At 39.5% G+C, this 13094-nt stretch overlaps 1 protein-coding gene across 1 annotated transcript; it reads left to right on the top strand.

Annotated features, from left to right (window-relative positions):
- The first annotated feature begins 3264 nt into the window (after positions 1–3264).
- LOC102775780 (UDP-glucuronosyltransferase 2C1) lies at positions 3265–8687 on the top strand. The gene is made up of 2 exons (XM_006782632.3): positions 3265–3360; positions 6836–8687. Exon 2 carries the CDS (start codon positions 6852–6854, stop codon positions 8451–8453), a length of 1602 nt encoding a protein of 533 aa, XP_006782695.1. The 5' UTR covers positions 3265–3360; positions 6836–6851; the 3' UTR covers positions 8454–8687.
- Positions 8688–13094: the final 4407 nt, after the last annotated feature.

Genomic DNA, 13094 nt, shown 5'->3' on the forward strand with positions numbered 1-13094 from the left:
TTGGGGTCCATTCCTGAGCAGTGATTTAGTTATTTTCTTCTTTAAGACTACCTTGTCTTCCTTCTCATATCCCAACTAGTGGCAGCAGATGGCTGCCCCTCCCTGAGCCTGGTTCTGCTGGAGGTTTCTTCCTGTTAAAACTGAGTTTTTCCTTCCCACCATTGCCAAAGTGCTTGCTCACAGGGGATCGTTTGACTGTTGGGTTTTTCTGTGTATGTATTATTGTAGGGTCTACCTTACAATATAAAGCACCTTGAGGTGACTGATGTTCTGATTTGGTGCTGTATAAATAAAATTGAATTAAACTGAATTACAATTGCAGGCTCAGCTAAGGTATTTACTAGAATCTTAGCAGTTGGTTTGGGGCCTTTAGACACATGTTTCACCAGTTTTACTTTCTACCTCTGCCAATCTTGTTTTGTGCTATACTCTTTGAATGTCTGGTGATATTTCTGAAGTTTTTATATTGTGTGTAAATTGAAAGATAAACTGCAGTTTTGTCTAAATTTATCTAAATTTTTCAAGTTTTGAGCATCACAAAGTTAAAACATCATCGTACAGCAGTGGTTTGTACCATGGCTAAATAAAACAGTCCGTTTCTCAGGAGAATAATAATATTGACCCTGGTCAATTTTGTTTTTCTGAATTAATACTGTTATTGTGTTCAAACAGAAATAATTTGTGCAGTCTAATGAAAAATAGTATGTTCAGGAAGTGCTATGTTGACAGTCTCTTGTGCTATTAAAAAAGCACAGGTCAATTTTGACAAAAACTTTAAATTTCATGGGGGGTAATAATTTTGTCCTGATATGCATATACATGTATTGATACTATTTATCAATCAGATGTATAATTAGTCAGTGTATAATACCAGTCAGACATGTAGCTACATCAGCTGTTTGGGAATTGTGAATATTTGTGGCACAACAGCACATATTAACTGTCACGCAAACGATCACACCACAAACTAATTGACTTACTCAAGCCTGTGGTCTTATGAGTGTTGCCTGGCTTCTACAAGATAAGATAATATAAGAGAAAACACGACTACATAGTTTAATGTAGAATAGTTAAATAAAAGAACAACAATATGACAAAACAAAGTATAGAAATGCACAAAAGCCAATACATAAAACGTATTGTCAAATGAAGTGGTAAAGATTTTCTGTATCTGTCCTGTGTCAAACAGATTAAAAGAACTGATTAGCAAATTTTGAGCCTATAGTCACTGTGTCAACAGTTTGGCCCATCATATATTTTTATTTCTTTTGTTTTTGTCGTTATTTATTCCCTCCTTTATTTCCTAAAAAACATATAAATCTTCAGTGAAAGTAAATACATTTTAGTAAAGTCTTCTAGGTCTTGAATATCATCACACTGTCTTTAAACATGTAGCTAGTGTAACTTATGTGACACCGTTGATAAACCACTACTTATTGTAAATGTTATCTCATTGGCTGATAAGCTGATATCAGTTAAAATAGCCAATGCTGGATGATAACAATGTTTGGTGTTAATGAAAATAACAATGGTGCACTAGAGGGGCATCAATGAGACAAATGACAAGACATGAATGGTTTTACAGGTGGAGGCCAGTGACATTTTTTCCTCCTCATATTTTTAGACTGTTTTTTCACTACTTTTGCATTTAACTATAGGGTCTGTGTCACTACTGGTAGCCCAAGGCGATACCTGGACCCTACAGAGGTTTCACAGGTAGTCCCACTCCTCCAGTATGGCATATGTGCCACTGGAATTTGTTCTGTCTTCCAGTAAAGTCTCAAGAGCATGGAGGAGATTCCGGGAGACAAGCAGTTACACTTGGAGAGCTGGGCACAGCTATAGAAGTTCCGTAACCCATCAGCCACCAAGGACAGGATAAGCACTGCCAGAGCCCTACAAAATGACTTCCAGCAGCAGGACACTGGTGTGAGTGTCTCTGACCAAGCAATCAGACAGTGACTTCACAAGGGCCTGGCATCCTCAAGTGGGCACCGTGCTCACGGCTCAGCACCGTGGAACCAGATTGGAATTTGTCATAGAATTACAGGCCCAGCATTGGCACCCTGCGCTTTTCACAGATGAGAGCAAGTTCACCCTGTGCATATGTGACAGACGCATGTGAAAAATAATGTTTTGCTGCCTTTAACATTGTTACATTGAAGGCATATAATAACGTAGGGAGGGACAGACCTCTACAGGCTAGCCAACTGCACTATGGCTGCCATTAACTACTACCCTATGCTGGTGGAGTGGGTGCTGGGTTCCTCCTGATGCACAACAATGCTTGGCCTCATGTGGTGAGAGTCTGCAGGCATTTCCTGGAGGAATAAGAAACTGAACCATAGACTGGACCCTACGCTAAACCCTATAGAGCACCTCTAGGACATTACATTTTGGTCCACCGAGTTGCACGTCAGCCTGTGCAGGGTCTAAGTGGTTCCCTGGTCTAGATATGGAAAGAGAACACCCAGGACATCATGTGTTCTCATTAGGAGTGTGCACCAATGATGTCAGACATTCATAGTCAGAAGCTATACAAACTACTGATTATCGTTCTGAGTTGCTATAGTGACATTTTAGCATTTCCAGTGAGATGCTCTGCAGCCACTTACAGTTGCTGCTTGTTTATGGGTGTTTCTGCATTCAGTCTTGTATTTAATAGTGGAAAAACACCCGATTTAAGCTCAAGAGCTTTGATCAGGTGACTGATGTGGTCACTGGAGAATATCCCATTTCTTTGCCTTTGGGAAACTCTTGGAGTTTGCTTTGGGTCATCACCCATTATCACTACGAAGCACTGTCCAGTTTGGAGCATTTGGCTATTTTCATTCTGTCATAATGCCGTGTGTGAGCCAGGAAGGATCAGGACCTAAAATACAGAAGACTAAGTTATAAGTGCATATAAACCAAGTTATTCCATTTATATGAGTCACAGCTGCTGTTTAAACATTCAGAACTTTTACTTCTATACACCTATAAACCATCTCAATGATAATATGACTGCATTAATAAGCACATTTCTAACTGATCTCATAGATGTAATTGGGTCGCGTTTGTGGTAATTTTAGGCTGTGGAAACACTTTTTTGCATGCACCCATGCAGTTTAATGCTCTGGCCTAGGTAAACAATCGAGCAGTACAGAGTAATGCACTGATTGGACACTAGATGGCAGAAAACATGCATCTGTTCTGTTTACAAGCTAACATGAACTCTGGCAGTAGTAGTTCAAAGCCCAGTACACGCCTTGTATAACACAAATCAGTACACCGTGTAGAAGGTGGATTTAACACAGCACCAAACATTGCATAACCGTGATAGCGAACTTGAACCTGGGGTTCCCTGCTCGAAGCATTTGGGTAAGTATTACTATAGCTTAAAATGTAAATATGTTTGGAGAAACATCCCGCACTTTATGATAAAATATCACTAGTAGTATATAACTGACTGACTAGTACAGGGGTCGGCAACCTGCGGCTCTGGAGCCGCATGCGGCTCTTTTGTCCTTATACTGCGGCTCTGCGTGGTTTGGGAAAATAAATTAGAAGTATTTAGCTGAAGTGTATTTTATTTGTGTTTAGTTCTTTTTTTAACTTGTAGTTATAAATTGGAAAATTATGATTTTGAAATATAAAAATAAAATTATATTCTATTATTTTTTCATCGCTCAAAATAAGCGTCACACTCGCGGAAGCCAGTATACCCGCCGAAACGCCGTGCATTTATCGAGACTTTCGACCCCAGGTAGGCCAGTTATGGATCTTCGGATCCACATTATGTCGGCAGCTGTTCTCCACGGTGAACTATGTTAAAAACAAACACCGCTCACGCCTCACAGAGGACAGCTTACAGTCCTGCGTAAAGATGAAAGCCCCGATTCGCGCTGCAGACCACGCCCCGCCACACACATTAACCAGGTAAAATACATATTTAGGCAGAATTTTGCAAATATCTATTTTTTTTTCTAACGGAATAGTGGTTTTTTTTCCAATTACTTTTTAAAAGTCAGGTCAAGGCTCCAAAAGCCCAAAGGCAATATAAGGGTGGCGGCTCACAACAGTTTTTGTTTGCTACATGGATCATTTTAGTTCAGCTGGGTGTCTTTCTTTTTGTTATATTTCTTTAAGAGTTCAAAATATGTTAATTACATAAATAAAATGTAATTTTCTCTGTAGCACTTCATGGATTTCATAAGCAACACACCTTAGTTGCTCTGTGGATTCTTTTAAAAAGCAGTTAAAAACTTTTCTGTTCAAACAAGCCTATTGTTGATCTACGTATTTTATATTCTTTACATTATTTACATTTGATCTTTTACATTGTGTATAATGTCTATTGATTGTATTGTTTATTTTAATATTTGTGTACAGCGCTTTGTGACTGCCTGTCTGTGAAAAGCGCTTAATAAATAAACTTTACTTACTTAATTTAGTTGTTCACACAAAGCATAAAGGTAAAAAAAACCCCCAAAAACACTATATACAGTGTTATCTTCATTTTAGATTTCAAAAAGTATTTGCGGCTCCCAGTGTTTTCTTTTGCGTGGAAACCGGGTCCAAGTGGCTCTTTGGGTGTTAAAGGTTGCAGACCCCTGGACTAGTAGTATATAATGTGAGTCTTACTATTTTAATTTTGGATGATTAAACGTCTATAATTAGATATTATGGAGTGGTACGCCTACTTGTTTTCTTGTGATCTTAAAGGCAGATTTAACTGTCAGAACTAGCTTTGTTGGATTTGATTTTATTAAACAGTGTGGTCTTTCGCAAGCAAACTGCAGTTGGAGTTGTATTATATATGGGCTGTGGACCAAAATGACGCAGAGCCGGTTTTTCATTAGAACTTAATTCAATTATTACAGTTTAAATTTCTAGAATGTTTTTTCCCTCCTGTGGCTATGAAGAGTGAGGCTGGTGCAAGATTTTTATTTGTGAAATTGAGCGTGGGTGTGGATAATTACAATTATACTGTTTGATTTGAGTTTTCTGTCTGGATCCCTTTCTTTATTTTTTAAATCTCTGAGAACTATGAAGACTTAGAGACTTAGACTTAGAGCTTTTTATTGTCATTGTGCAGTTTCTTGCACAGCAAAATTGGGTAGCTGAACCACAAAGGTGCTAAAGTAAGAAGAAGAGAAACCAATATACAACGATGGCGGAAAATAAATAAATAATTAAATAAATAGAATAAAATTAAAAACAGTGTATATGTATACATATGTGAGTGGAACTATATACATGTTGTATGTGTAGGAAACATTGAAACAGACCGGGACCAAAATAATTGCACATGAGCCAAAAATATTGCACAGAACATGGAAAGACTGAGATATTGCACATAGATGATCAACAGCAGTGTCAGGGTGGATGTGTTGGGGAAGTCTTTACACACTCTTAGCTTGCATTAAGAGTTCTGACAGCCCACGGGAAGAAGCTGTTCTTTAGTCTGTTGGTTTTGCACCTGATGGATCTGAGCCTTTTCCAGAGGGCAGGATGTTGAAGAGGTGGTGGTTAGGATGGAGGTGGTCCTTTATAATTGCCCTGGCTCTGGAGAGACATCTTGAGCTGGCAATTAAGTCCAGGGAGGGGAGTGGACAGCCGATCACCTTCTATGCAGTTCTGGTGACCCTCTGTAGTCTCTTCTTGTCAGCTGTTGTGCAACCAGCGTACCACACAGGGATGGCGTGCACCAGCACACTCTCGATAGTGGCACGGTAGAAGGACACTAGGAGTTCAGTCTGCAGCCTGTTCCATCTCAGAACCCTCAAGAAATGGAGGCGCTGCTGGGCTTTCTTTACTAGGGCTGATGTGCTTGTGGACCAGGATAGGTCCTCAGATATGTGGGTGCCGAGGAACTTAAAGGAGGACACCCTCTCCACATAGTCACCTTTTATGGATAGGGGAGGGGGATCAGTTCTTGTTTTGCAGAAGTCCATGACCGCTTCCTTGATTTTTCAGGCTGGTATAAAAGTTTTTTTTTATTTTTCACTGTAAGGGAGTGGGAATGTGGACTAGCAGTCCAGCGCTGGTTGTGTGGCACATCCCCGCATGGAAGCTGTGGGTCCAGCTGTGGGGAATGACCAGTTAATGCCCAGTTGCCTGTCTGAGCTGCACATCCCCACAGCACAGAGTTTCCCAAACCCTGGTGTGGTCCATAACATGGACATATGTGTCCAGCTTCTCACAGAACCCAAAGACTATCAGCAAATATATTCAAAGTATCCAAAGTTAAAATGCCTACATAAAACTTATTTTAATGTCTAATGTTATAATACTGTTAGTACTGATTCAGTGAGGTATAAGAAGCCCTGTTTTATGAGTTTAAACTGAGCTGCTTTTTAAAAACTGCTTTAAATACAACAAAATATCTTAATCCATAGATTTCTAAGGTTTGGGTGCTCCAACAATAAATAAAAAAAACAAAAACAAAAAAAGACAATACGTATATGTTTATTTTTGCCATATTTGCCATGTTTCTTTAGTCTTTTAGAGGACGTTTGAGTTTTGTGAAGTACTAAATAATTTGAACTCTTCTGATCTACATAAATTATTTCAGTGAATCCCTGTGAGAAGATTAGTAGAGGAATCCCCACACAGCTCTTAAACATCAGAAACACGACAGGGAGCCCCAATCCTAGGGCACAGCATGCTTCTATAATCTCTGATAGGCAAAAAGAAACCTTGGGTTTCAAATATTGCAATGAAGTAAACACTATTTGTCTCTTTATTGCAGTGGAGTAGACATATATAGTCAAGATATCAAGTGGAAATATCAAATTATACAAAAATGATCAGGCAGTACTGTGTTACCGACTTGTTTTTGTGTATTTTTAAGGTATCCGAGGGCTGTCATGAAGATGCTTTATTTACCTTTGATCCTCTTTACACTACTCTCATTTCAACCACCCGGTTTATTTGGGGGCAAAATTCTGGTGTTCCCACTGGATGGAAGCCATTGGATAAACATGAAAGTGCTCATAGAGGAACTGCATGCCAACGGTCATGAGATCACTGTCATTCGGCCATCTGATAGCTGGTACATCAGTGAGAAATCTCCACTCTATACCTCTGTCACACTTCCCTACTCTAGTGGATTTGAGGAAAACTTTGAAACATATTTGTTTCAACAGCTGGAAATCCTGCTTCAGGGAAAACCTAAGTCTTCTTGGTCCCACATCTGGACTCAAATTCAGATCCGGAATGTGGTTGTAGAACAGTTCACTCAGTTTCACAAAGGGATGAGAGAAACAATCGTTCAGATGTTTGAAGACAAAGAGCTGATGCAGTCTTTACATGCTGCTAAATACGATGTGCTTTTGACTGACCCTGGCATCGGTTGCGGGGCCATGCTGGCACGCCGACTTCAGCTTCCTCTGGTTTTCAATGTAAGATGGACCATTCAAGGCGAGGCTCACTTCCTTATTGCTCCCTCACCTCTGGCATACATTCCTTTTACTGGAACAGAGCTAACAGACAAGATGACCTTCTCTGAGAGAATAACAAATATGTTGAGTTACATTATTGGCATGTACACATTGTTTTACATGGCAGAAACAAACTACAAACCGGTTGTTATGAAGTACTTTGGGCCTGATGTGGATTACTCAACGTTTTTCCTGGATGCTGATATATGGCTTATGAGAAATGATTTTGTCTTTGAATTCCCACGTCCAACATTGCCAAATATTGTCTACATGGGTGGATTTCAATGTAAACCCTCAAAAGCGCTTCCTGATGACCTGGAGACATTTGTCCAGAGCTCTGGAGACCACGGAGTCATTGTGATGACCCTCGGGACTTTAGTTGCAAAGCTTCCTCAACATGTTACTGAGGAAATTGCTGCAGCCTTTGCCCGACTTCCTCAGAAGGTTATATGGAGGTATATAGGACAAAGGCCAACCAACCTGGGAAACAACACGTTACTAGTCAACTGGCTGCCACAAAATGATCTCTTAGGACATCCCAAAACGAGAGTGTTCGTGACCCATGGAGGCACCAATGGAGTTCAGGAAGCAATTTACCACGGGGTGCCTATAGTTGGACTGCCCTTATTCTTTGATCAGCCCGATAATCTCTCCAGGATCAAAGCAAAAGGAGGAGCTGTGATTGTGGATATCGCTATGCTCGGAAGAGATAGCTTTGCAGAGGCACTGATGACAGCTCTTTACAATTCCACTTACAGGGAAAACATGCAGATGCTCTCCAGGCTGCACAGAGATCAGCCCATGAAACCTCTGGATCAGGCAGTGTTTTGGATAGAATATGTTATAAGACATAAAGGGACCCGTCATCTGCAGACACAGTCGTACAAAATGTCGTGGTTTGTGTACAAGTCTCTTGATGTCATTGCTTTTTTGTTGACCGTCGTTTTGCTTATGATGCTCATTTGTGTGTCATGTCTAAGGCTAGTGTGGAGAATGATCTTTTCTGGAAAAAAAGTTAAACCTGAATGATCAGAAAAACAAAAGCAATCCAATCTAAAAATCTTCCTCTGCACCAGCCATGTGCTAATTACCTGAAAGCATTTTACTTTGCCATATTTATCTTGAGAACATCAAGAGCATAACCCTGAATGTGAAGAATCATTAAAAAAAAATCAACCAAACTACACATGGATCAACTCTAGAAGCGAATCACTTTAAAGCTGGGCAAGCCCCACCTTGTTTTTCACCAAATTGTTTTTTGAAAAGTGCTTTGTGAATAAAGATGATTCTAGTATTTTCTATTTAATAATTTCTCTTGTATTTTCATTGTTTCCTGCTTACATTTTTAAAGAATTATGTTGGTGATGTGTACTGCTCTTAAGCCATTTACTGACCAGGCACTAGATGGCAATACAAGACACACTGCACCTATCTGCCCCATACTGTTTTCCTGACAGTGAAGTTAAGCTGATTTTTATTTATAATGGCTCAGTCCAGTCCTGCATTAGTAGACGTGCCATTCTGTAACAATTTGTAAGAAATTAAATTTATGTCCTTTTGTGTTTTAAAAATGAAGAAAATGGATTCTGCAGGATTTTAATGACAGCCCCTGGGCTCAGGAAGTAGAGCAGGTCATCTGCTACGGAAGGTTGGTGGCTCAATCTCTGGCTGCTCCAGTCTGCATGTCAAAGTATCCTCAGGCAAGATACTGAACTCAGAGTTTCTCCTGATGCGTTTTGTCAGACAGTGAATGTATGTGAAGGTTAGACAAAAAGCATTTACACATTCAAAAACAAAAACAGTTTTTAGGACTATGTGTGTGAATGAGGCTTATATAAACTGCTTTGAGTGTTCAAATAGAGTAGAAAAGCACTCTACCAGTTCATTTACTATTTATTTACTCTGTTTGTCAGATCCGTGGGCTTTATGAAGACAAAAATGATTTAAAAATGCTCACAGTCAGCAAACAGATGTAATTGCATGTCCTGTGTGCATGCTACTGCACATTGGCAACAGATGTCATGTCTTACTTTTTTTGTTTGTGGCTCTCATAGTCAGTGATTTTCCAGGTGGACTCGGGATGAGGGGCAGATTCAGTAGCAGTGGGTTAATTATGGTGAGACATTTATTTTCTCCTAGCCTACACTTAAATGAAAGCAGATGTCCTCTTAGCACTGTGAGGTGCAAACTACATCATCAGTTTATCCATCCGTTCTCTTCCGCTTTCTCCCGATCAGGGTCGCAGGGAGGCTGGAGCCTATCCTCGCTACCTTGGGGCAAGAGGCAGGGTACACCCTGGAGAGATTGCCAGTCTGACACAGGACTCAAACTACGTTATGTACTTAACTATTACTCACCTCTCATTGAAAGTTAACAACCACTCGGATTTGTATTGTACATTCACAGATGCCTGCTAATTACTGCAGCTGAAATTTCATTCACCAAAACTGGAGCACAAACTATTTGTACAATCTGTTAGTACAATTAACTGCACATGAGTCACATTGTTTGACAAATAACTGAAGAAAAAGGAACTGACAAAGACCAGTGATTGTATAACAGGGTCCAGTTCAGTGACCCCATACTGCGTTGTTACAAAAGGGAGGAAATGAGCTTCGAGCCATTCCTTAAATGCAACTGAAGGTTTTCTTGCAATTCAGCTATTGCTTTATTTTTCAGCCTTTCGGGTTGTTTTTCGCAAATCATCCCTTCACAGAAAGCCACAGGGAAACTTAATTAAATGTCATGTATGTGTGCCCATTTGTTTACCTCTTTTTCTGTGATGCACTTGCGTGTAGTACTCCTAAACACCAATCATGTGTTGATGTGGATATTTTCTCTTTTTTTGACCGTTCTCTATAACTCTGGGAAAATCCGCTACAGTTCAGCAGTTTCTGAAATACTCAGACCAGCTAATCTGGTATCAACAATCACGCCACATTCAAAGTCACTTAAATCACCTTTTATCCCCATTCTGTTGCTCGGTTTCAGCCCATTAATAAACAACAACAAATCCTGGTCTGAGTGTGGGGGATTGTCACATTTTCTCAATCTAGTTTCCAGCTCCACAAAAAAGTGAATTTGTTCTTAAAAATATAAATAAAAATTTTCAATCAGTTAAGCATATTAGAAAATTGACAAGACATGCCCTAATGTAAAAAGAATGGTGATAATTATTGTATCAAGAAACAGTGGATCATCTTTTTTACTGCATACTTCTTATCTTCTGAGGCTTCCCCAAAAAATACTGACATTGTCAGCGCCACCCCCGCAATCACCGTGAATGAATGCGGACTTTGATAAAGCATAACAAAGATAGTGGTTAAATACACCCATAAGCGTGTCGGGCACTGAATGTGGGAATACCGGTAGTTATGATGATGAACAAACACAAATTTGCTTTTTTTAATAAAAAGAAAAGAGAAGAATCACTCGAGGCAAGTAGTAACTTTCTTTTGCAAAACAGTAATTTCTGAAAATACAGTTTCAGCTCAAAATGACATTATACTGATTAACATTAGATTTTTCTGATAGTGTTGGCTGATAGGAAGTGTTCTTATTGCATAGTAAATAATAGCAAGAGTCCAAACAACTGATTACATCATGTTATAAGGATGAAAGAAAATGAGAAACAGTATCGTGTTTAGTATATTATACTAACATCTGATGGGGTAAGGTAACACTCCAGATGTCCTGTCGAATATATATTACAATTATGACAATTATTACATTCTCACATGCGCCTCTGTTTAGGGATGTCTATCAATATTCAGTGTTTCAGTGCATGCTTGAAAACAGCTTAAGCAAAGTGTTGGACCACCAGAACAGCATCACTGTCTCTCTGCAGTGATTCTCCAGACGTCTGAAACTTTACTGGAGGAATGGAACGTTATTATTTTAACAGATGTCTTCTGTTTTGGTATTTTGATGGTGATGGTGGAGAGTGCTGTGTATAACATCAGCCTAAAATCTCCCATAGATTTTCAGCTCAGTTGACTGACAAATTGTACTGTTGCGGTCTTACAGGTTCCAGGGTTTCATAAGTTTTGGTTCTTGTTTTGAATTTATAGTTGTTTTTTAGGTGTTCGCGTTAATCAGTGTAGTCTAAGGATAGTTGTCCGTGCCTATGTGTTTATATAAACACCTGCCTTTGCCCTCACTTTTGTCTGTTTACTTTCCCTCCTGTATATTTGCTGCTGTTCCTGTGAACTTTCTGTTATCTGGGTTTTGTATTTTGCCTACCTTTGCATGCTGCTTTTGGGTCATCTCTTCACTTACTGGCCAAAATGAGTCACACTATTTTCATACTCAGGCTTTCTGACTGATGATCCTGCCACTTATGCCCCAACAATGAACCCTGTTTTGAAGTCGCTGCGAGAAATCGTCCATTTTTTAAAAGTCAGAACCAACTGAACCAGCTCAGCAGTTTTATACAGCAGGCTGAGAAAACCTGGATATAAACTGATTATTGTGCTAGTGCGTTCCTTGTATTTCTTGACCTATATATTCAGGTTTTTAAATCTGTTATCCATCTGTGATATCTGGGAGTCCAGATGACCCACTTTATGTGGGACTGTGCACCGTTTTTCCTGTCTCCTCATCTCACACTGAAATGCCAATGAAGGCAAAATGACAGATATGAATTCAAAAAGAGATGTACTGATCTAAACAGGCATACCTCATGAATACCAAAAGCGATTATCACAAAGAAAAGCTGCTGAAATAACTCTTAGGTTTTACTTTTCTCTTTTATTAATACAGGAATTTAATTACTGACTGAAGAAGTGGTGAAACAAATCTTTAATTTACAATATAGAGTGTTAGCAACAGTTGTTGTGATTGGTTGCGATATAAATAAAACTGAATTGAATTGTTTCTTTTTATTTGATATGTAGATGCTTTTTTTCACTTACATATAATTATGCAAACGATGCAAGTATGGTGATATGAGTACAAACTCTTGGTTAGTACGTTGTTCAATACACTGGTTCAATCTCACATTAATGCAAATATGTGATCAGCCAATCAAATGGCAGCATCTCAGTGCATTTAGGCACGACCAGGACAACCTGCTGAAGTTCAAACTGAGCATCAGAACGGAGAAGGAAGATGGACTACAACAGCAGAAGACCACACCAAATGCCACTCCTGTCAGGTGATAACAGGAAACTGATACTACAATAATGCCTGGTCTGGTAGAGACAGAATTGAGTGTTAACAACATAAACGCATTCATTCTTCTTGACTTGTATCAGTTGTTCAGGCGGTTGCTGGTGGTAAAGTGACGTATTTGCATCCCTTTGTCCGTCCCTTTAAAACTACAGAATACTCATTTTCTAATGGATGCTTCCAGTAGGATAACACACCATGTCACGAAGCTCAGATCCCCTCGAACTGGTTTCTTGAACATGAAAATGAGTTAACTGTACTCACATGGCGCCCACAGTCACAAGATCTCAATCCAACAGAGCACCTTTGAGGTGTAGTGCTACGGAACATTGGCATCATGGATGTACAGGTGATAAATCTGCAGCAACTGTGTGATGCTGTCATGTCAGCGTGGATCAAAAATAATGTTCCGCACGCAAAAGACACCATACTCTTTGCCCCAAATTCATGATGTAGAAGACCAAGTGACTTGTGCTTCTGTGCTGTAGGTGTCAGCCTGCC

This window comes from Neolamprologus brichardi, chromosome 7, assembly GCF_056152115.1.
Source record: "Neolamprologus brichardi isolate AB-2024 chromosome 7, ASM5615211v1, whole genome shotgun sequence".
NCBI classification, from domain to species: domain Eukaryota; kingdom Metazoa; phylum Chordata; class Actinopteri; order Cichliformes; family Cichlidae; genus Neolamprologus; species Neolamprologus brichardi.